Here is a 24,400-nt window from a genome sequence, read left to right as displayed (position 1 = left end):
TTGGGAATGTGGAGCAAAGAAGCACCGCCGGTGCTTCCGTGAAGCTCTGCGGGCAGGTGCCGTTCCACCCGCCAGGTCTGACACTGGCAGGCAGGAGGGCACCCCCCCCCTGCAGAGTCGTACTATGCCAATCTGGTAAGAACAGCGCTGGTAGGCTTACCAGTACCATTGTTACTGGACCGGCACACTCAGAATGAGGCCCGTTGTCTGCTATTTGATGGGATGAAGGCAGTGACACTCAGCCCCCCCAAAGCTCAGTGTTTAATAAGAGCAAAGCTACTTAGGCGTGGCCTCAAATGTGAGTAAACGTATTTTTGAGGAGCACATTCATTAACTGAGTATGGAAATCTGGCCGAGTTGAGATGGTTCTGTGCGCCAGGGCCCTCCGTTAAAAGCTGTGTGCTTTTTTCAGCTGCATGTTGAATTCCCCTCAGGGTTGACTCATCCCTTTTACTTTCCGAGGTTGATAAAGATATTACCATTGAGTTGAGCTGTGGCGCCACCTACTGTTAAGAGATGCTCCAGCGTCTGGGCGCTAAGTGGTCGATATTATTTCAATGCTTCTTGAGGGATCTTACGTTTTATGACTCTGGAAAGCACAGGAACGAATGATGCTACAGCTGAGCTCATGTTAAAGATGTCCCTGTACGCATGCATCTATGTATGCATGTATGTTCTGTGATCACCTCCATTGCAGTCCTAAACAGATCAATTCTGGAAAATTCTAGCAGCGAGAAATGATCAGAAGCTGCAGCCGCCATAATTCCCAGCTGTCCGCCTACACGTATGGAATTCAACTCCATTACAACTGAAGAGCTGATTACTGTCACTAAACACGTCACCTGAACAAACTGACCCGTGACCATCCACTTTGATCTTTGCTAAAATCCCGGATAAGATGACTACCACCCAACTGGTGCTTCAGAGTGAAGAGAACCTTTTACTCCATGGAAACCTACTCTGCAAAACAGGAGTAAGGAAACAAGTCTCCCTTTCATGAACGAGGAAATCCTGGAACCACTTGACAAGAATCCACCAACAGCCTCACCAGTCCTTGATCTATGGTCTGCCTACGATACAGTCAACCATCCAACCCTACCACAAAGATTAAAAGCTCAGACGGGAATAGGTGGTACTGCCTTTGAGTGGATCACAAGCTAACTTAACCGTTGCACCCTGATGGTTAAAATAGGAAACTTCAGCTGACTAATGGCCTGCTTAAAGTGTGGTGTCCCCCAGGGCCCCATCTCATCCCCATGGCTGTGCACTCTTTGCATCAACCCCCTATCATACATTAACAAACTCTTCTCAAAAACGATCCAATTATTTCAGGATGATTCTCAGGTACTGATAACAACAATCATCAGTTCACTGTCCTGATCCAGAGAATCCTGGATTGGCCATAGATAATGATCTTTGCTTTAACACCTTTAAAAAAGAGAGTATCATCTTTGTGGTCCTAACCCTGGCAACACTACCTTTCAAATGGCCCCCCTGAAGGGTACAAGACCCCCCCATGATATGATATTATGTGGCATTTATAACGCGCCTGTACACCTGTTTCTAGGCACGACAAGACAAGGAGGGGTAAACACGGGAGGATAAAATAACGATCTTACTAGGCGTTGTGTCATTCAGATCGCACAAGTGCGGGGGAGAGTGAAGGGGAGAAATGCCGTGGGGGAGGGGAAGTGGGAAGTACAGTTAACTCACAAGTGCAGCCAGTGGGTGGCTCATAAGTGCAGAGAGAGGGGATTGTAGAGTTGCAGTTACAGACCCTTAAGTGCAGGGGAGCCCAGAGGCAGTGCGAGGGCAACTGGACATGCAGGAGCCTGGACCCAAGTTCAGAGGGTGACCAGGTGGCCCGTGCGTGGAGCAGTCAGGTGCATCAGCAGAGGAGAGGAAGAGAGAAAGCAGAAGAAAAAATGAAGGTCTTTAGTTGCTTCTGGAACCAAAGGTGGTTCTGCTCAAGTTTGAGAGAGACAGAGAGGCTGTTCCAGAGGGAGGCACTAGCCGAGGGGATAGATCTGCCCCCAACTCTCTGCTTGGAGAAGCGTCTGACCCTCAGAGAGTTGGAGGTGGATGAGTGGAGAGCTTGAGAAGGAACATGTTTTGAAAGAGAAATTTTGAGGTAGAGCGGTCCCAGGCCCCAGAAAGCCTTGTGGACAATGCAGAGGGTCTTGAAGTTGATCCTTGCAGCCATTGGTAGCCAGTGAAGAGATTTCAGAGCTGGAGAGATACGATACCTGGGCTTGAGGCCAAGGACAATTCTCGCAGTCCTGTTCTGGATACCTTGTAAAGGTCGAAGAGTAGAGGCAGTAAGATATAGAAAGAGGCTGTTGCAATAGTCCAACCTAGAGAGAACCAGGGCTCTGGAGACAGTGAGCTTCTGGGGGGAAGTGAGAAAAGGAAGAATACCTCTGAGGAGGTGCAGCTGATTAATTGACTTCTTAGTGATGTCAGAGATGTTAAGAGAGAAGGACAGGGTGGAGTCAAATATAACATCAAGGTTCTTAGCCTCACAGGAAGGAGCAGGAAGAGGTCCCAGAGTGGGTGGCCAAAGAGAGAGAGGAAAGGATGGAGTGGGTGTCCCAATGAGGAGGATCTCAGTCTTACTGGCATTAAGGCAGAGATCATTGGTGGCACACGATTCCTGAATTGCGACCAGACAGTCTGCTATGATCGAAGAAGCAGAGGTGGGTGAGGGGAGCCTGAAAGAGAGCTGAGTGTCATCTGCATAACATTGAAAATTGGAGCAGAAAGTAGAGATGCAGCGGACAAGAGGTGCCAGGTAGTGGTTGAAGAGCCAGGGAGAGAAGTTAGACCCCTGGGGAACCCTACACATAGAGAGAGAGATAGTAGAGAGGAAAGACCCCAGTTAAACCTGAGAGGGTCGGTCAGTGAGAATGGAGGTCACCCAGGACAGGGCCTGATCAGTAATACCAAGTTTGTCCCTGAGACTATTGAGCGGGACGGAATGGTTGACCATGTCAAATGCAGAGGATAGATCATGGAGAATGAGGACAGAAGGGAGATTAGAGTCAATATTGGAGAGCAAGTCTTCACGGGTGTTCAGGAGAGCAGTTTCCGTGCTTCTGGCAGCTCTGCAGCCAGACTGGCGGTTATGGAGGCAATCAACAGATTCAGTATGCAGATTAAGATGGGAGATGGCCAGCTTTTCCAAGAAATTGCCCAGTTAAGGAGTGATGGAGTTCGGGCGATAGTTAGCCGAAGAGGAAGGATTGGCAGAGGGCTTCTTAATAAGGGGGTGCACAAGAGAGTGTTTAAGGGGGGAAGGGGAAAGTTCCAGTGCCAAAGGAGTGATTGCAGAAATCGGCCAAGGCTAGAGAAAGGGTATCAATGTGGTCCTTGGTAGTTCTGGATGAGCAGTGGAGAAACTGCTTTGATGAGACTTTCCTAGATCAGACTTGTCAAGAAACATTGCCAGGGGTCAACAGGGGAAAGGAGGAGAAAGGAGGAGGAGAGACGGCCTCAGACGGGCCAGGAGTGGTACAGGAGGAGGAAGAGGAGGAAGAAGAAGAGAGGGTGGACAGGATGTCCTGACTTTTAGTGGTGAAATGGGAAGCCAAGGGTGTGCAGCGGGACTTGGAGGGAACAGGAGAGGTAGAGACTGCAGCAGGATTGCACATCTTCTTGCAGATTTTGAAAAGATTGGCAGAGTTGTTTGATGCCGCAGAGATGCTGGCTTGGATGCAGGCTCTCTTCTTAGAGAGGACAGATACTTGTACTGCCTTTGGAGCAGGCGGCAGGCTAGTTTGTTGGGGGTGTGGCCGAGACCCTCCACTTCCTTTCCACCACCTTACACTTGTGTTTAAGGGCGGCAAGCTCAGAATCGTACCAAGAGTTGCACTTGGATTTGGGCTTCAAGCGGCTCCTCATGATAGGGGTAAGGTCATCTAGAGTGTTAGAGATAGAGAGATGAAGGTTAGATAGGGCTGTGTCAGGGTGTGAGTCAGCCAAAGGTGCAGGAGGAGGAGAGCAAGTAGCAGAAAAAAGCCTCAACTGACACGCTTCATGGCTCGGATGGCCGAGATGGTAAGTAGCCGTGCTGGAGTCGGCTTGACCTGCGGGGAAGAGAGAGATAGGTGGGAAGAAAGGAGAAAGTGATCACTCCAATAGAGAGGAGTGGTGAGAGGGTTAGAGAAGGGGAGGTCTGAGGAGATCCAAATACCCAGGATGTGCCATGCAGAGTGATTCGGGCCAGAGGGACAACTAGGGAGAGTGAGAGAATCGCAGATTTTGTGAAAGAGTCCTGAAGAAGGGTTGGTAGCATGCAGGTGAATGCTCAAGTCTCTGAGGAGGAGAAGTTGGCAGGTAGAGGTAAGGAGCAAGGAGGAGAGGTCAGCCCACTCAGAGAGGAAGAGGGCAACATGGCCAGGTGGCCCGTAGATAGTGACTACAGCGAGAGAGAGGCCAGCAGAGATAGAGATCCTGCAGACCAGGCATTACAAGGAGGAGTAGTGCTGCACTGGAATGATTGAAGCAGGGATCCACTCTGGGAAAATCAAGGCTACACCCTCGCCGGGAAGGTTGGTCTGGGTTCACAGAGGATCTTGTAGCCATCAGGAAGGAGATTGCTGAAACCTGTGACCGAGCTGGCGGTGAACCAAGTCTTGGTAAGACTGAGTACATCGAAATCAAGCTCTTCCAGGAGACGGCAGATGTCAGAGGAGTGTTTTACAGCTGAACGAGAGTTGAGAGTAGCGATGTGCAGCAGGTTGCCACATTTGAAGGACTTCCGGGGAGGGGTACAGGCCAGAGGCACACCCTGTGGAAGTGTTGGCAGTGCCCAAGGATAGGCAGAGGAGGAAGGAAGAGAAGGCAGGGGAGTCAGAGATGGAGAAGAGAGTGCCAGAGGGGTGACAGAGGAAGGAGGCAACAGGGTGGCAGAGAAGCATCAGGGGGTGCCGAAAAGGTGGCAGAGGAAGGAGGCAGCAGAGGAGCGAGAGAGGGGTAAGAAGGGATAGCAGGAGAGGAAAGGAAATTGATAAAGCATGAGAGGCGTCTATTAAAGAGGAGGAGATTGGCCTGAGGGCCCTGGACCAAGACGGTGCCATTTAAGTAGACATTAATGATGGTCTTAGAGGAGTGGAAGAGGACCAGGAGGGCCTCCCATCGGGTGCCACCATTAATGGGAGAAGAGGAAAAAGGAGAGAGAACAGAGACCATAAGGGGGGCCCATAGGTCTGAGAGGGAACAACAAAGTATGTGGCAAGGGTCTGTCTGGAGGAAGCACTGGTATAAGTATCAGAGATCGGGAGTCCTGGGTTGGAGACTAGGATGTTCCATTTGAACTTCTTCCTGCCAGACCAGGTACAGAATCTAGGCACCATTTCGACACTAAATGCTCACTTCCAACCACAAAAAGGCTCACTAGCTTAGAATAACACATACATTCAACTGTATTAGTTCCCTAATCCTCAAAAAGATTGTTCTTAAATACCCAAAATTCTTACATAAACACATAGGTACCGACAAGACCACTGAAATTATCACACGCTAACAACCAAACTACAGCCATGATCCAAAGACTGAAACACAGAGGAGGAGCCTTTGCTTGAATAAGAACAAACTCGGCCTTGGCCATGTGAAAGCTACCTGAATTGCTCCTAAATCCACTCCTTTTAAGTTGGTTGTAAAATGAATAACCTGCAAGCATCATCATTTCTGTAATCAATAGTGCTTTAGCAAAAGCATCACCCACACTATGTAACCCAAGTATCAGCTCAGATCTCTGATGCCAAACCTAACTATCCCGGCTGCCTATGCCACACCTTTGTATTGTACTCGATATCCTGTTTTGTTTTTCCCTAGTGGCATCCGTGTGAGTTAGCGCATTATAACACTTAAAATAAATAAATATGCAAGATGCTTGGGAGGTCAGGATAGAGGAGTCCGATTTTGGGCAGTGTGCAAGTGGCTTCCCACAGTTCTTGCTGTGTTGGGTTAGTGCATCATCTGTGGTGTTTTGGGTGCATGCAATATTATTCTTTTTCGCTCAGACACTGTCAAATTTCACCATTTCACAAAAGATTTGTTCTTATGTTGGTGCCCCGAAATTCCTATATACCTGTATTGAAGCCAGGCAGAAAGATGTTCTTCAACTGGATCCCATGTCATATGATTTCTCTAATTTTCAGTATTATACATGTACATACATGCAAGTCTGGGGATGACACAGATGTGGTATTTAACACTTACAGGGTGTTCTTTGTCCAAATCTGGCTCAAACTTGGTGACCAGGCGGTTGCACTTGTCAAGATCTCGTATTTTCCTCGGGAACCAGGGCGCTGTAAGAACACAATGAAATCATGTCTGCATTTCGAATGTTTTAAATTATCACGAATGATGACAACAGATGGAATGGAAACATATATACTCAATAAATGCTCCCAGGATCTAATTCTTTTAAGTATTGAGGAATCCGCCAAATCACTTGACCAGGTAGATACTGAGATTAAGGAGCTATGATATGATATGATAAGATATGTCATATCAATCAGGTGACATATCAATGTACAGCGTTAAATTCTAGAGAGGAATTTCAATCTATGATAGCTGATATCAATACCATGCTTGACACATAGAAAAGAGAAATTGAGCAGCAGAAGATATGCAAATTCCATAGAGATACCCTTGACTATTCCCACAACATAGTTTGTACTTGGCAAGAAAATGTTCAAGCCGATAGGAACGACAGACCTCCAAGACCCCCAACAAGGACACCTGCACAAGGGGAGAGTGAATTAAGTGGTGCCACGACCGCAAGTGGGGGTGGGGGAGTTAGTAACTACAGGGTTAACATACCCTACACCAGGGGACGCAACACCATTCACTTCCAACCCTTCTTTACTACACAAGACTCTCGGCTCGCAAAGGACTGTATCAAGTCGTCTGTAGGTCAGACGAGGTAAGAAGAGATCTACGATCGAAACACAAAGTGTGAAACAACTGATAGTGAATATCTGAAAGAGATCATTCACCAGAAATCAGTTACATTTACTTACCCTGGGGCTCTCCTTTTGCCCCACACAAGACACCTCTTTATTTGAAGAGCAGGTTCATCTATTTAAAATCTAGGTGTATTTTTCAATCAGCAGTGCCCACGAGAAGAACCCTTTACGACCTTTGACTACCTCGAATGTAGACTTAAAATTGCATTTGATTCACCAATCAGCAACATAGCATTGAATATATTTGAAAAAAAGATATCAGATCGAAGTAGATTTAAGTTTGGGAAAATCTCCAAGTTCAACATTAAGAGACAGCAATCTCAGCTGATGAAAAGGTTAGCAGAAAATAACACCATTACCCTTAAACCGGAAGACAAGGGGGGCTGCTCTGGTTATTATTGACACTTTCTTTTATGTAACAAACTGCCTTGAAATGCTGCAAGATACTGACACATATAGTGTTAGAACACGAACCAACTTTCACTATACAAACTTTGATCAAAGAGGTACTAGAGAAAGCCCTTGATCATCAATTGATTAATGAGAAAACTATGAACTTCTTGACACATACATTTCTGATAATCCCTGTGTTTTATGAGTTGCCTAAACTACGTAAAGACAGGCTTAATCCACCCTTAAGTCCAACTGTGACATCACACATGCAGAGGCATTGGAGCCTCTGGAATGGACACTGTTGTATTAAGGTACGTTCCAAGCATCTAGAAGGTTCACCAATGAATTGGCTAAAATGATCCTTGTGAACAATTTCTTTAGATTCATTGGCACATTTTATCTACAAGCCTCTGGCACGTCTATGGGGTCAGCAATGGCCGCTTCCTATGCAAATATTTTCATGTTCTCCTTCGAGTCCATAAACACACTTAATCATCAAGACTGGTCAGATAAGCGCTTTTTTTGGAAACGTTACATTGACGATATTTTTGCAATTTGGACCGAAACGGAAGTTGAATGGATGCATTTTTGAATTACTTAAATTCCATACATTCACGTAACACGTTCCCCATGGATATAGGTAGACCTAAATTACACTTTCTGTATGTGGAAATTTCAGTGTTAAACAATACCTTTGTCAAGAATATTTTCATGAAACCCACAGATGTAAACAATACCCTAAATTATATTAGCATCCATCCGCTCCGTCTCAATCATAATTTACAATACAGTCAATTTTTGAGATTGAAACGGATTGTATCAGAAGTTGAGGAATGCTCTACAGCATCTGGCGACTCGGCTAAGCGATTCTTGGACCAAGGATACCCTGAGAACATTTAAAGGTAACTCAGCAAAAAGCATCCGCTAAAACCAGGGAAGAACTACTAGGACCAAAAGAGGAATCAGATGTGGTGCCATTTCTCTACTCCAGGAAGTATTCAGCACATAACAAGGCTACTCAAGAACAACTGGAGCCTGATTAAATTAGACTCTCATCTGTCTAAATGATTGCCTCATCCACCAATGACATCACTCAAAAAGGGAGAAACTCTAGGGGCTCTCTGATGAAAGCAGAAAATGTTGTTTCTAGAAGACAGACAGTGCTATTAAAGCAAAAAAAGTAACATTTCTCTGTCTCAACTGTAACTACTTCAATAACTTAATCTGTTATTAAGGACTGTGTGAGACACCCACGATCAGGTTGGAAAATCAAACTAAGACACTTGCAACTTGCGACACGCGTTCCATACTATATGGACTTTGCTGTCCTTGTGGAATATTCTATGGTGGTGAAATGGCCAGAGTGCAATGAACACACGAGTCACATCAAGACTAACCATGTTAACTCTCCGGTGGCCAGACACTTCACACAGCAAAGACATACAGTTGCACAACTACAGTGTATTGTTCTTGAAGTTGGTCACAGGTCCCCCCAAGGAGGTGACCTGGCTAAAAAACTCACACAATGTGAACTATACTGGATACACACACTTGATGCATTACATCACCATGGGAAGAATAAGGAATTTAACCTGGGAGCATTTTTGTAGATAAATGCTGGGAGAAAGTGAGGTGATGAGTGAGTGTCAAGCACAGAGTAACTTTAGACTTGTGTTCATTAGTGACTCCTATTTACATCATGTGAGTACGTTAGATATACTGATTACAGATCTCTGTATATCTAGGGAGCATATTGAATGCATGTATGTATAGTACAGTTCATGCAGGCCCCATATACCTATATATGCTGTTAAGATAACATGTATACATGATTAGTATACCATCTCAGAACTAGAGCAATTGCAAAGAAATATACATGTATCTTATTAAATTGGCAATAAGGTCAATTGATTTAGTTTTACTATCCTGCATGGTAATAGGTATTTCCACCTTTGTAACATGGGGACTCTTCAAATGTGCGCTACCTTCCATCGTTCAATATAGACACTCTGGATTTTCTATACACATTTACGAGGGATTACTCCACAGGATCTCTCCTCGGTAGGCATATGAATGGGTTAGCAACAGATATCCCCAATCGTAACAACGGCAGCCATTTTTGAAGGGATTTATGGGGATTAGTACTTTCCCCATATGCCATATGGCAACTTGATTAGGATAAAAGACACCCTGTGGTATGGGCATTTATCTATTATAACTTAAGTATATTTTACACTATCATTAAACCACACAATCTGTTGCACCAAATCTAATTTAGGGCAGTCTGCTCCTATATCCCATTATCACGGCGGCCATCTTGGTTTTGACTGTGGGCAGATATCTTATAATGAAGAGGCGGCGGCCATTGTTTAAGTGGCTTTATGCATGAGCGGGTCACTTTATTGGTAGCTCTATGTAAGTTATTCACACCACTGCTTATTATGATGTCATTATTAGCCTTATTGTTTTACTACTATGTTAAATAGTTCACACATTCTGTGCTATTATTGATCGGTGGTGACAATCATATTACTACCTTCTCTGATAGGCCTATATATAAGCGGCGGCCATTTTGCTATGATTGGTCGACACCCCAGATGCCTGGATGTCTATTGAAACTTTTGTGGAGTTTTCAGGACACACAACCAGTAAGAGTTCAATGATACCATGCCACACACGGTTGTGCCCCCCCCACCACTTTATTTTCACCCCACGGAGTCCTTTTGCCCTTCACTTATACAGTGTATGGTTTCATAACAGGTTGAACATTAGGAAACATTTTGAATTACCACTGTTGTGGATCTCGTGGGAACCCATTTTATCTTTCTATTAACAAGGATCCACATCGCAACAGGGGATCTAAGGTGTGTGCGTGCACGATTGTTTACCTGTGTGTCTTTACTAATTTCTGTATTAATATCTTTACACACGTACTAAGGGTAGATGGGTCATATCTACACTCTCTTTTATGAGCAATTATGTCTGTATTGACAGGGTTTTTTCACCCCACAGGCATACTCATTGAGACTCATGGTGCCACAGGCATACTCTTTGAGACTCCTGGTACCAAGGGTAGATGTCTTATATCTAGACTCTTTTTTGAGGAATCGGGTCAATATATTGATGTTTTTTTTTTGCCCCACTCATTGAGACACATGGTGCCACAGGCATACTCATTGAGAAAACCCGGCCGTGTACAGTGACATAGTGCCTCATTACGAGGCGGGCGGTAAGGGATTACCGGCACCGGTAAGGGCACCAGTGCCGGTTATCCCTTACCGCCCTACTACAAGTTCCCTTTGCGGGTCCTCACTTAACGCCTGGTTTTTCAGGCGTTAAGGACAGGACCCGCAAAGGGACTCTGGAGCTAATAAAGGTACCGCAATTTGCGGTACCCTTATTAGCGCCTTCCCCATTCAAATTGAGCCCTAGGAGGCTCAAATGGGAATGGGGAAGGGCCCTGGTGAATGGGGAATTACCGGTCCCACCAGCCTTGGAATGGACTGGTAATTGCTCCATTCACCAGGGCGGAGTTGGTAGGGTTTTGGAGGCAGCCATGGAGCTAATAGCTCCATGGCTACCTCCAACCTCATAATGAGGCCCATAGACTTGCAAGGACCGGAATTACTTCTTTTTCTTGCTCAAAAACTGTCAGCAAAACAGACATTTCAACTGAAGGTGGGTGTCATTCGCTCACTCGTAGCTGATGATTATGCCATGAAATAGGGCATTTTTTCCTGAAACCACTTTGCCCTGTCTCAGTATTGAACAGCAATGGGCCTCATTACACGGTAGCTATTAGCGCCATGGCTACCCCCTTACCGCATTCCGGGTCCGTGTTCCCGGAATGGGGACTTACCAGGTCATTCCGACCTTGGCGGGACCGGTAAATCCCCATTCTGGGAACCATTCCCTATTCCATTTGAGCCCCCACAGGGCTCAATGGGAACGGGAAAGGAGCTAATAACAGGCCCGCTCTTAGCGGGCCCGTTATTAGCTCTGAAGTCCCTCAACGGGTCCCTTCCTTAACGCATTAGGAAGGGACCCGCTAAGGGACCTTGTAGTAGGGCGGTAAGTTATTACCGGCACCGGTGCCCTTACCGCATACCGTGTAATGAGGCTCAATGTCTTTGGAGAATATTTTTAAGAGTCCACTAGGAATGAAAAGTGTTCTCAGTACCATGTATATATATGAAGGAACGTAGGCATGTGTTTCATGATTATCACCACTTGGTTAGCGGGATATTCTGGGACTCTGGGACACAGGCAAGGCTCTAATTCACTCGGTTTAAGCACCCTTCGGTTTGGTGAATAATTGATCCAGGTGATGGTATCTGCACCTCCACATTTAATTTCCTTTATTGGTGTCAGAGTTTGGTGCTTGTTTTCTTATCACAGTTACAGGTGACTAATGACACTGTGGAAGTCCAATCATCTATATTCTTTGGTAAAGGCAGGCATATTAGGTTTTGATTTGATTAACAATCGGGATCTATGAATCAATTACATATTATATCTGACTTTGGAATTGTGAAACCAATCTGATTGTTTGGAATAAGTTGTAACTTAAAATCTTCCAGATTGTTTGTATGTCTGCTCCTGAGAAAGGGTGGTTGCACGAAACCCGTACAGCTGTACAGAAACAACACTGCTGTTGCCTTTTTGTTGTGTAAAATTTCTTTTGTTGAAATATAAATGTTGGTTATGAATACACCACTTATGTATTAAGATGTTTTTATAATTTATTTTCTCCATAAAATGTTCAATCTCTAATTTGTGTACCTTACATTGAAGCATATTTGTATAACTGACAGTAACACATTACACGGGTGTGCAGGGGTTGCAAGTGTCTTAGACTTTAAGACACTATGGGCCTCATTACAAACATGGAGGTAATGAAAAAAGGAAGGAGGAATTGTATTACTGGCATCGATAACGGGACCGGGCCATTACGAGCCAACAACCCGGCAATACCGCCACCACCCATACCGTGCCCCTTCTTACTGGCATGAACGCGTACACAAGCCCCTTCACGGCAGAAATACCGGGATGCCACTAACAGGAGGACATCACAAGCTACGCGGGCATGCACTTACCGGCATCCGAAGGCGGTAAATATGGCCTTCACGATGGCGGCAATACAGGCATCGCGGACCACCCATAAATAGCAACCTGCAGTGTAGCAAACTACCACAGGTGCACACAATCACCACAGGTGCAGTCAATGGAGCCTGTCCCAGTACAAAAGGAACACACCCACACACCACACCTCTTCCTACACCAAAGTGATCCACTAGCTGTTGCAATCCTGGGGCTGGAGGTCATGCCTGTACTGCTACACCAGCAACAACAACTACATCAACAACAACAGGCAGCACAGAGGAGACACAGGAGGAGAAGGAGGGCGAGACAGGCCCAGCAAGTCCCACCAGTGCAGCCAGTGGTACCACATAGGCAGCCACCAATCTCTCGCATCAGAGCCAGTCCTTTCAACCTAACCCCTGAGCAGATCCACACCCTGTACCGGCTGGACCGGGACACCATCACCACCAGAGTGGACATGATACACAACGACATTGTCAGCCTGATCAAAATCCACACTGCCATCCCCTCTCTACTGAAGGTAGTGTCTCTGCTCCACTTCCTGGCCACAGGCACCTACCAGCACACAGTGGGGCAGCTGCATGGCATATCAAAACCTCTCTTTTCATGCATGCTGACCCAAGTACTGGATGCCCTCCTGAAGCACACAAGCACCCACATATCCCTACCACAGACTGCCCAAGAGCTTGCTGACACTAAAGTTGGCTTCCACGCACTGGCAGGCATTCCCAATTGCGTCGGTGCCCTCGACTGTACCCATGTAGAATTGGTGTACCCTCATGCCATAGAGGCGGTGTACCGCAATCGCAAGCAATACCACTCCATCAATGTGCAGATGGTATGTGACTCCAGCAAGATCATCACACATTGTTGTGCCCGATATCCCAGATCCACACATGATGCCATGGTGCTGCGTAACTCCTCGTTTCCCCACTACATGGAGCAACATGCTGGGCGACGTGCCTGGCTGCTTGGTAAGTTGCCTGACAGGCCCATGGCAGTACAGTGTGGGGGTCAGATGGGGGGGATGCATAATCCACCTGGGTGAGATTGGGCAGTGAGTCGACAATGCACATACAGCTAAAAACTGTTGCCCTGAACATCCCAACCTGAACATGACACATCAATGTCATACATAAGGCCAATGCTGCACAGAAATGACAATATGCCAGATGCACAATCAGGCCACCATGGGAATGTCAAGCGATGGATGACAAATTGTGATTGCACTTGTGACTATGCCGATAGTGGTAATACACACAGACGGCCATACATCGCCAATATGGGTGGCAGGACATGGCTCTGTATCCACACTACATCTGCATCAGCATGCAAGTGAACACCCTGCATCATCTGGACAATGCAATCCACACCAGCAGACCATAGTACAGTACACATTGCATCAAATGAGCCTGTGTGCAAACATCCAGGGACATGTGCTTGTCAACACCAAATAGCTGCAGCCATGGCAGTGATTCCTAAAGGTGTCAGATCAGATATTGACTTACACATACCTCATTGTGCTCCCATGCAGGTGATGGTGACTATCCCTTGAAGCCGTGGCTACTTACCCCTGTACGGAACCCGCATAACAGCCATGAAGAGGAGTACAATCGGGTTCATACCCGTGTCATGATTGGGCAGACCTTTGGACTGTTGAAGGTGCGGTTCTGCTGCCTAAGCAGGTCTGGTGGAGCACTCCTTTATGGGCCTGAGAAGGTGGCAAAGATCACCATGGCCTGTGTCATTCTGCACAACATGTGCATCCGGAGAAACGTACCACTGCCACCCTACATTGGCATGCATGCACCGGGTGAGGGTGATGAGGATGATGGAGGAGGAGCAGCACCCCTGCCAGTTTGCGATGCACAGGATGGCCATGCTGTGCGCCAATCACTGATTGACGATTTCTTCTGAACCACAGGGATGCTGATGGTTCTGTGTTAGTACTACACTGGGCACTGGAATGTTGCAGACATGGACACAGTCTGTGTGGGGAGTTGGGCACTGTGTGCTGTCATGAATTGAATAAACACACACAAATTGAACAATGTCCAGTCATTATATGATTTTTGACGCAACGGGTGTATTGACATTTTAACAATATTGTGCTTCATCCCTCCACCTCACACATGCCCTACCCCCTCCCCCCACCCACCAAAACCCCATACCCCTCCAACACCCCACAATCCCCCAACACCTCATACCCTCCCAAGATCTCCAACAGCACCAACACCACCTCCCCCTCACCCATTGGCATCCCACACATGATGTGCCATTCGTGAGTTTAGCAAGGTGGCAGTAAGCACATGTAGGGTGGTCCTGCTATTTCCGGCCTCTGTTCAGGTCTGGGGGTAGCATGTCCATGTGGCGTGTGCTGCGCCTGGCCAGGCGCACAGGACTTGAGGGAGTGGAGCTGGCAGGTGTGGTGGATGGGGTGGAGGTGGATGGCTGTGCGACTGCTGGCACAGGTTGTTGCTGCTGCATATGCTCTAGAATCCTGCCAAGGACCTGTGTAACCGCAGCTAAATTGTCTTTGATGACAATGGTGTTTGAGTTCATGGCCATTATAGAAGCCGCATTTGCCTCCCGTATCTCACGGCGGGTCTGTTCTCCCTCCGCCACATACTGCCGGACAAGTTCAAACATACTGTCCTGGTGGGCCTCTACCCTCGCCAGGGGGGCTTCCATGTTGGTGGAGGCTGTGGAGGTGGACGGTGCAGTGGCAGGGTGGCCCATTGCTGGACTGCCCTCTGATGCGGTTGACAGATGCGGACTCCCCAGTACAACGTCATGTTCCTGCATGGGGCTTGCTGATGTGCCCTGTGTGGAGTGCAGGGAGATGGTCTGGGTTCTCGGTGTATGGGGACATACTACATGGATGTTGTTTTCCATGTCTACAAATTCCTCAGCTTGGCCCTCCACGTCGCTGAGGGGGGCAATGGCTGCTAGCTCCCCTATGGAACTTGTGGCAGCTGACTGTGTTCCATCACCCTCTGCCTCTGCAGGAGTTGACTACTCCATTGGGGCTCTGTCGTCGGCTGGTGTTGTCTCCTTCTGTGCTGGCGTGGCCTGTACTGCTGGCCTGTGTTGCACTGTGGGCGTTGCTGTTGCCCTGGAGGTGGTAGGTCCAGGGCCTTCTTGTCTGGCCCTGGATCCCTTTGAGGATGTGCTGGCCTTTGGGGCAGACTCCTGGCCTTCACTTTCTGAATCTGTGCCTGTGGAGGAACAAGAGATGCATGGCATCAGGGCATCACTGATGGTGTTACATGCAAGATGCATGATTTGGTGCTGTACAGTATTTCATGTTTCATGCATTGCATTCTTGTAGGTGTGACTCACAGGGTACTTTCAATGGGGGGGCATATTGTCATACGCCGTGGGCTCTCCGTTCTGTACTGATGTGTACCAGGTGGCATTGCGGTTTGCGTGATGTGTGACATGTGATTTCTTCCTGTGTTTTGGGTGTCTGTTGGTAATGGGATTGGCATGCAGCATGCATTTCATTGTTCCAGGGTCTGGGCCACCATCTGGACATGGATCTGTATATGTGTGTATAATGGGCCATGCATTGGCTTGGTTCACTTTCACATCTGTTGTGCTACGTCAGGCTTTGGTTCTATGGGGTTTGCAGGGTCACTCACCTCCATCTCCCAATGTCGGCACTTCCGTCTCCATTTCTCCAAAGCCCTCGACCGATTCCATGTTGATCATGGTGCTGCACATCTCCTCCCATCTAATCAATTTGGTGGGTGAGTGGTCCCCGCCGCCTGTGGCCATGGCCTCCCTGCGGTTGGCTGCAAGTATGTTGCGCACCCGTAGACGTAGATCGTCCCACCTTCTTTTGCAGTCCTTCACCGTGCGGGTGGTGGTGCCAACCGCAGTCACCTTCTGTGCCACCTCCTCTCATATTTGCTTATTGCGCAGTTGTGCTTCACGTTTGAGGTTATTGGCAAACACCTCATCCGCATGGCCTGCCAGCGTGTCCGCCAGCATATTAAGCTCCTTGTTGGAGAAGCGCTTCTTGCGCAAGCGGGGGTTGGACTGCATTTTTCCCACGATTGTCGTATGAGGCCCTATCTGTTGTCTATTTGCTATACAGTCTTTGTCCCAAGGCTGCCTTTACCTGCACACACTGAAGTTATTGACATTTTCTGTATGTTTTTTGGACTAATTACTAATGTGGGTAGTACACTTATGAATTAGATTTTGGAGTTATTTATCATGACTGACAGTTGCAGGTGAGTGCGATGGTTTTGTGACCTTCCTGGGCCTTGATTTTTGTTGATCTGAATTGTTTATGCCCCCGGTCCTTGCCCTCGCTTCCCGAGCATCTCCCAACTCCCTCTTCACCTTCCTTCCCTCCTCCTGCCTTCCAGCCCACCCCCCTCCTGTGAATATTAGCCTGCACCATACTCTTATATAATTGTTAATATTGCATTGAGCCACACGTAGAAAGTGCCAAACTGACATTGTACTGTGATTATTAGCCTGCGCCATACTCTTAGAGAATTGTTAATATTGAATTGAGATAGTACTGTGAATATTAGCCTGCGTTGCCTCCTACTGATTGAAACCTAGGCCTTTCTCCCGTTATCTAGGTGTCTCAAATAGAGGCATTTTAAGCACTGCCTGCAATTCTTTGACACCCAGGCCTCTGACCCAAAGCCCAGGTCTGTCAATTCTAAATGTTCTAAATACCACTAGCCCTCTGTGAATCCCATGCCTTAATACTGACAGACATAGCAAATTTAGGCGTCTAATTATCACCTGCTCATATTTGAAATACTGGCATCCCTCCCATTTCCAGGTGTACAATATCTCGTTACTAGGCCACTATCTGCCACTCTGGGAAGCCAGGGCCTTCCTGTGACTAGATTTCAGGAATCAAGGCGCTTAACTTATTTCCGGGCCATGCCAAAAAACCTAGATCCCTTCCCAACATTCAGAGATCCTAAATCAAAGAGTGTCTCAATTATAACATCTGTGAAACCTAGGCTGCCATTATCTTGTCACTCCATACCTCTGGGCACTCTATTGGTACTTACAGAATTTAGCCCTAGCCTGCCCAACACCCATGAACACCCAGCAGCCTCCAAAGCTAATAATTACCTTCAATCACCAACCCTGCTAAACCCTTCCCCACTTCCCCAATAGCCGAGCCACACGACCCACTCCTAGTACTCCCCTACTCCCTTGGACAGTGCCCCTATAGGGAGGGAACACCTTACCCAGCTGACGGAACAGACAGATCTCCTTCGGGATCACCCAGGCATCGCAATGTAACAGGGAAACCTCAACACTGTCCTAGCACAAGACACGGCAGGTGGGCCATTTGCCCTGTAAACTCTACACCAAGACCAACCCCCGCCACTGAGGACTCAAAATGCCCTGATGCAGAAATTGACGCTAACAAAGAGAGCTGGAACATGGAACAACTAATACGGATACACAAATTCAACTGCCACCAGTAGAAGCGGCCATGAATACAGAACAAACCTGCCAAATACTACTATCAACAGAACAAACATCGTAAGAGAAACATCCTTATATCTTACACTGTACCTCGCAACAACCACAGAGCCTCGATACATGCCACTGAAATCTACGACCTCTTATGTGATGGAGGCATCGACATACTATTTTTAACTGAAACATGGCTAGATGACAATTACAAGATCACCCTCAACAACTGACTGCCTGATAACTTCAAATGTGTCCAAGTACACAGGAAAACCAAAAGAGGTGGTGGACTGGCAATCATCCATCCACAAGTAACACCTTGAAATCAAATTGAAAGACCCATTAAACATCGATAAATGCGAATCCCTAATCCAGCGCCTATCAGCAAACACCAGAACAAGCCTGAAATTCATATTGATATACAGACCGCCAACTTACGATTCAACCTTTGCAGACGCCTTCACGCCAGCGAGCACAATCATCTGATCGTCCTCTGAGACTTCAACATCTGGTTCGATGAGGTAACCACAGCCACACAAAAATCTATAGCCGGCCAACAAGCAGCAATGAATCTACACCAACTAGTCAAAGGAGCAATCCACACGGCAGGACATACAAATGACGCAATCCTCGCCAACAAAAAATGAATTACCACGGCGCCACCAATTCTAATACTCTGGAGCGACCACCCCATCATCCCCTTCATAATCAAACTGGCCACTCCAACAAGCAAGCAACAGGACAAGCCACCGATCATCATAAAAAGAAATGGAAAACCATCAAAAACTGCAACCTAACTGAACTGGAACTCAGCAAAACACAAGCAACAACTATGGACAAAGCTGACCTGGACAAAAAAATAGCTCTACTCCACAATTGGATCGCAACAACGTTCGACAAAATCGCCAAAGAAAAGCCTTTGACCCCGTCACGCAAAAGAGTAATGGCAAAATGGTTCACCCCACTACTCAGCATCATGAAAAGAAAAAAACAAAAACTGGAACTAGAATGGAGGATCAAAAATGACTGCGGAAAAAAATTCAAGTTTCAACAACATATCTGCTCATACAAAAAGGAAAGACAAAAAGCAGCAAGGAAATACTATGACAACCAAATCTTCAAAGCACCAAACACCCAAAAAGAACTCTTTAAAATCATAAATAAAATAAAAAACCCACCTGGCTGCAACAACGTGCCAATACCATCAAAGAAACTATGCAATGACCTAGCAGACCACTTCAAAAACAAAATCCTTACCATCCAACAGACCATACAAAACAGACCAGGCAAACAGACTACGGAACCCAGCTACCTCTATGAGGAACGACTGAACACACTCGGAATCTTCCCCGAAATATCAGTGGAGACTTTCTTCAAACTGGAAAATCAAAGCAACAAAACAGGTTCCCCTCCGGATCCCTGCCCCCTGGACAGATACAAATCAATCATTTCATAAGGAACATCCATGGAATACTATAGGAATGTCTTCAACCTTTCAATCTCAACAGGGAAAGTGCCACAAATATTTAAATCAGCGTACATCAGGCCGCTACTCAAAGATACAGCAGGAAAGGTAGAGGATCTCTCCAAATACAGACCCATCTCCAACATCCCATATCCAGCTATACTGCTCGTATCGTACATATACAGAACAACCCAAGAATTCATAGAAGAGCTCTGCCTACTAGACCAGGCGCAAGTAGGCTTCAGACCAATCAGAGGACCTGAATCAGCACTCCTCTCAGTATGGAAGGACCTAAAAGCAAACACAGACTCAGACAACAGCACTGCTTTGATACTTCTAGACCTCTCTGCAGCATTCGACACAGTTAACCACAACATCCTCATCACGAGATTGGAAGAACTTGGAATCACCAACTGCGCTCTCCTGTGGATCCAATCTTTCCTAACAGAAAAGAGACCATATGGATTAAACCTTTTCAAATCTAACCCAAGAGAATCCTCATGCGGAGTACCACAAGGATCATCTTTCTCCCCGTTATTGTTCAACACCTACCTGTCTCAATTAGCTCCATGGCTGCCTCCAAAATCGGTCCAGGTCTGGGTTCCTTGAATGGGGACTTACCGGGTCATTCCAACCTAGGAGGGCCCGGTAAATTCCCATTCAAAAAACAATCCCCATTCCCATTTGAGCCCCGAAAGGGTTCAATGGGAATGGGGAGGGAGCAAATAACGGGCCCGCTTATTGCGGGCCCGTTATTTGCTTACCAGCCGCCCTTAGCGGGAGCCGCTAAGGGACCTCGTAATAGGGCGGTAGGGGGTTAACGGCACTGGCATCCCTATTGGTGCCATTAATCCCCTACCGCCAGGGTCGGAATGACCCCCACGGCCTCACCTGCTCCAACAACGCTGACGATACACAAATAGTCTACAAAATACAAGACATTGAAGAAGAAAACACAACACTAGAGAATTGCCTTAGTGAAATATACAACTGGATGAGCTCAAACTACCTTAAACTCAACCCAGGCAAAACAGAAATAATGATCATCACAAAAAACAGAGGAGACAAACACTGCATCCCTTGGCCAAGGGAACCCGGTATAACCCCAGCCACATCGTCGATTGTAAAATCCTGATGGACCACAAACTTACTCTAGAGCCACAAGTAAATGTTCTAATCAAGAAATGCTTCTTTCTCCTATGAGTGGTAAAAAGGATCCTACCATTCCTGTCATTCACCAACAAGGCACTTACCATCATCGCTCTTGTCATGTCCAGTGTAGATTATGCTGATAGCCTATATCTGGGTATGCCTGAATGACTTCTAAAAATACTACAATGCATACAAAATGCGGCAGCCAGACTGATCCTCCTAATACCCCCTAAGAGAACACATCACACCAGCACTGAAAACACTACCCTGCTTACCAATAAAACAGCGAATCAAGTTCAAATCAATGTGCATCACTCACAGAGCAAACCACAACCAAGGCGCAGAGATTCTGACAGACAAAGTAAGACTAGATCACCCGACAAGGACGCTCAGATCGAGCAGCGACATCTTTTTGGAACCAAAACCCAACACCAAAAGAAAATTCGGAGGATTTTCTTACTCTCACCTCGCACCAAAGACTTGGAACGATTTAACAAAGAACACACGTAACACAAGAAATCACCTACTATTCAGAATACTCCTCAAATCCTGGCTCTTCATCTCATAACTAGAAGAACGCCTACAGGGGCATAGAAACAGCTGAAACAATGGTGAATGAAGAAACTGATCCCCAGATTCCCCTAAGCTGTCGTCCATGAGCAGAATCTAAGGAAGACAATCTACTGCACACCAGCTTACCAACTGAGAGATAGATATGATAGGACGATACCATGGATTAAACTCAACTGGATCGGTTTGGAAGGACAGGGATGATATATCAATAGCACCTTGGCCTACAAACTACACACAAGCACCAATAGACCAGCAATGGAATAGATAGTGAGGGAGTAGGTGACTGCTAATTTACAGCACCAGTACCAGAGGGGTGTTCTAGACACACCCTGTCCCATTGCACTAAGTTCAAATACAACACAGCTGGGAATGCACCACGCCATCACTCATAACAATTAGATGGAGAAGAAAGAAACGTGGAAATTATGCATACCTACAGGAGAACTAGATACATAGAATACGATCCGTAAGAACTAGGATATATAATCCACTAGCCCTATGCCCAGATCTCTGCATACCTAACTCACCCAAAAATCCACACAACCATCTTCTCGCTCAGCAAACTGCATGCACTTCTCCACACCGCAACAACAAACAAATAACACATAAACCGCACCAACAGCACACGAGGTCCCGCATCAGTCTGATATTCCCACAAAAGCTCAGAGGATGGAGAGAACCGAACCGAAGCCGCCAACAGCACACCACTTTCCTACTCCCTCTTCACCCGACTAACCCACCCTGCCTTCTTGTTTACAGGTCTGCCTGAGCACCTCGGGACCAATTCCGTTGGTGACGGTGCGCGGTATAAATACCTTTAACATTTAACATTAACATGTTCTTTGCATACACTTGTGACAATGTTGACACATGCACACTTGTCCATAGCAAAACATAATCGTGGAGGAGGGGAACAGCTCATGGTAATAAGGGTGCCCATGGGCTATACTTCGCTCAGAGAGAAGTTGGTGGGGTGACTGCTGCAGAGGGAAGTGGGGGATGTGCAGGTTTCCCCAGAAAACAGAGAGAGATGGAGATGGAACAGGTGGGAGGTGGCAAGGCACTGGTTTTAGAAGTATTTGTTCCATTGAATGTTTTCAGGTGTCCCCCACATTACAAGACTTGCTGAAAGATTGTACGGAACATAAATGGACACAGGGTTGGTTGGGAAATAGCAGGGCACAGCGTGAGAAAGATGAGTGGCAAGGGTGGCTCCAGGAATAAAGGAATATGTGGCAAACACACCTATCCATGACTAATGAGCCATCACTGAATGCCAGAGAGGAAATTACACACCTTTATTTATTTATTTATTGAGCATTTGCTAGGCACCTAAACAACAGAATGGTGTTCCGAGGCGCCACAAGGCAAAGTGGGGAGGGAACATGGGAGTAAATAACAGTGAAAAAACAATAAATATAAAGTCATGGTCCTACTAGGCCTTGTGGCATTCAGACGTGCAAGTGCAGTGAAGAGAAGTCAGTTAGATATGGAGGATGGGTGAGGGTGGTGGGGCAGTGGACAGGTTAAAAGGACAGCTGCTAGTGGAAGCCTAGGAGGGCACATGCCAGGGGCCACTGGCTAACTGCTAGAGTGGAGGAATCCCACGGTAAGGATGAACAGCCGCAAGGCAGTGCTGAATGGGGGAGAGTGGCTGGTCTAGATTGGATAGAGGGCCTGGTGACCTGTGAGATGCATGATGGACCAGGCAGCCAGTCTCAGCGGCAGTGGGGTGAGTAGTAGGGAAGGGAAAGAGGTGGAGAAAGGCAGAGTTTTGAGAAGTTCCCGGAAATTAAGGAGGTCTGGCTCAAGTCTGAGTGGAGCAGGGAGGTTGTTCCAAAGAAAGGCACCAGCCGAAGCGAGAACTGCCCCCCACTTTCTGCTTGAGGAAGCATTTGTCAATTAGAGAGTTTGAGTTAGATGAGCGAAGGGCTCTAGCCAGGGCCTAGCAGGGAAGTATTTAGGGAGGGAAAGGTGCAGAAAGTGTGGTTCCAGGCCCCAGAAAGCCTCGTGGATGATGCAAAGGGTCTGGAATGTCATCCTTGCGGCCACCGGGAGCCAGTAAAGTGATTTCAGGGCTAGAGAGATATGATTCCTGGTCTTGATGCCAAGGATAAGTCTTGCAACCCCATTCTGGATCAGCTGAAGGGGGCGTAGAGAGGCAAGGGGGAGATTGAGGAAAATTCTGTTGCGGTAGTCCAGCCCAGAGAGGAGCAGAGCTATGGAGACGTTAAGCTTTTGGGGAAAGGTGAGGAAAGAAAGAATACATCTAAGGAGGTGAAGCTGGAAGTGGGCCTTCTTGGCAAGGTCCAAGATGTGAGAGGAGAAGTAGAGAGTAGATTCAGGGAAGTGGCAGAAGAGTTGAAATGTTTGTCAATGCCATGAGAGTGACATTGTATATTGATATGAATTGCTACATCAAACTGTATGTTCTGCAATTATAACAAGTAATTCCCTTTTTACTCCCTTTAGACATTTTAGGCATTTAAAGGATGCAGACCTGGCTTTAAGCTAACAGAGAAAATTCTGGAGCAAAAAGGCAACAAACATAGACTATAACAACAGCGTACAAAGTTCACCAAAACAGGATAAGCAGGGTGAATAGAAAAAAAACAATTACATCAGCTCAACAGTGGACAGCCCTCCTTGATTTCAGGTATAATTCTAAAATGCTTCACTGAAAAACAAAAACAAAAAACAATATGTATCTTCCTAAGAGAACTGAACGTTCAAAGACTTCAACTCGGACCATACATATTTCTACTGACATCAATGTCCCTGTTTTTATCTGGATTTTCAGCACTGACGTGCAGCCATTTTGTAACCTTTATTTGGTTTCAGAATGAGGAGACAGACACATATCAACCAAGCGTTATTAAATATATATTAAAAAATGATAGAAAGGAGAAAGACCATCACACGCATCCATCACTGCAGTGAACTAATACAGGGTCCTGAAAAGGATAAACGTGCAAATATAAATACAATGTATTATCAATCTAGACAGGCAAAGTGTCCACAGCACACATAACACAGGTCCAAACCCCTCTACCAGCAAAGGCAGCATCACTAAAATGACACACCATTATTGGCAATATTAGTGCAAACATTGTATTACAAACATGATGGAAATTGGCACCTGCTCAAAAGGATTTTCGCATTTCCGGCTAAATACTCCAAACAAACATTCAAGGTCTTTCAAACAATAGGAAATAGCTAAACAAGCTGTTTTAGTTACATGGTCGGTCCAGATCCCAAAGTCTAGCTTCAGTTTCTT

General features: G+C 46.5%; 1 protein-coding gene across 1 annotated transcript in view; it reads right to left on the bottom strand.

Annotated features, from left to right (window-relative positions):
• The window catches only part of LOC138514765 (tyrosine 3-monooxygenase-like), a 456,844-nt gene that overhangs the window by 325,819 nt on the left and 106,625 nt on the right, over window positions 1-24,400 (bottom strand). Inside the window, exon 3 of the mRNA XM_069630145.1 lies at window positions 6,223-6,311. Coding sequence (XP_069486246.1) covers window positions 6,223-6,311 — 89 coding nt within the window. The remainder of the gene's footprint in view (window positions 1-6,222; window positions 6,312-24,400) is intronic.

This window comes from Ambystoma mexicanum, chromosome 12, assembly GCF_040938575.1.
Source record: "Ambystoma mexicanum isolate Mex_15411 chromosome 12, UKY_AmexF1_1, whole genome shotgun sequence".
Lineage (NCBI taxonomy): Eukaryota > Metazoa > Chordata > Amphibia > Caudata > Ambystomatidae > Ambystoma > Ambystoma mexicanum.
Note: the sequence above shows the minus strand (reverse complement) of the source record. Positions and strands in the feature narration are given on the sequence as shown.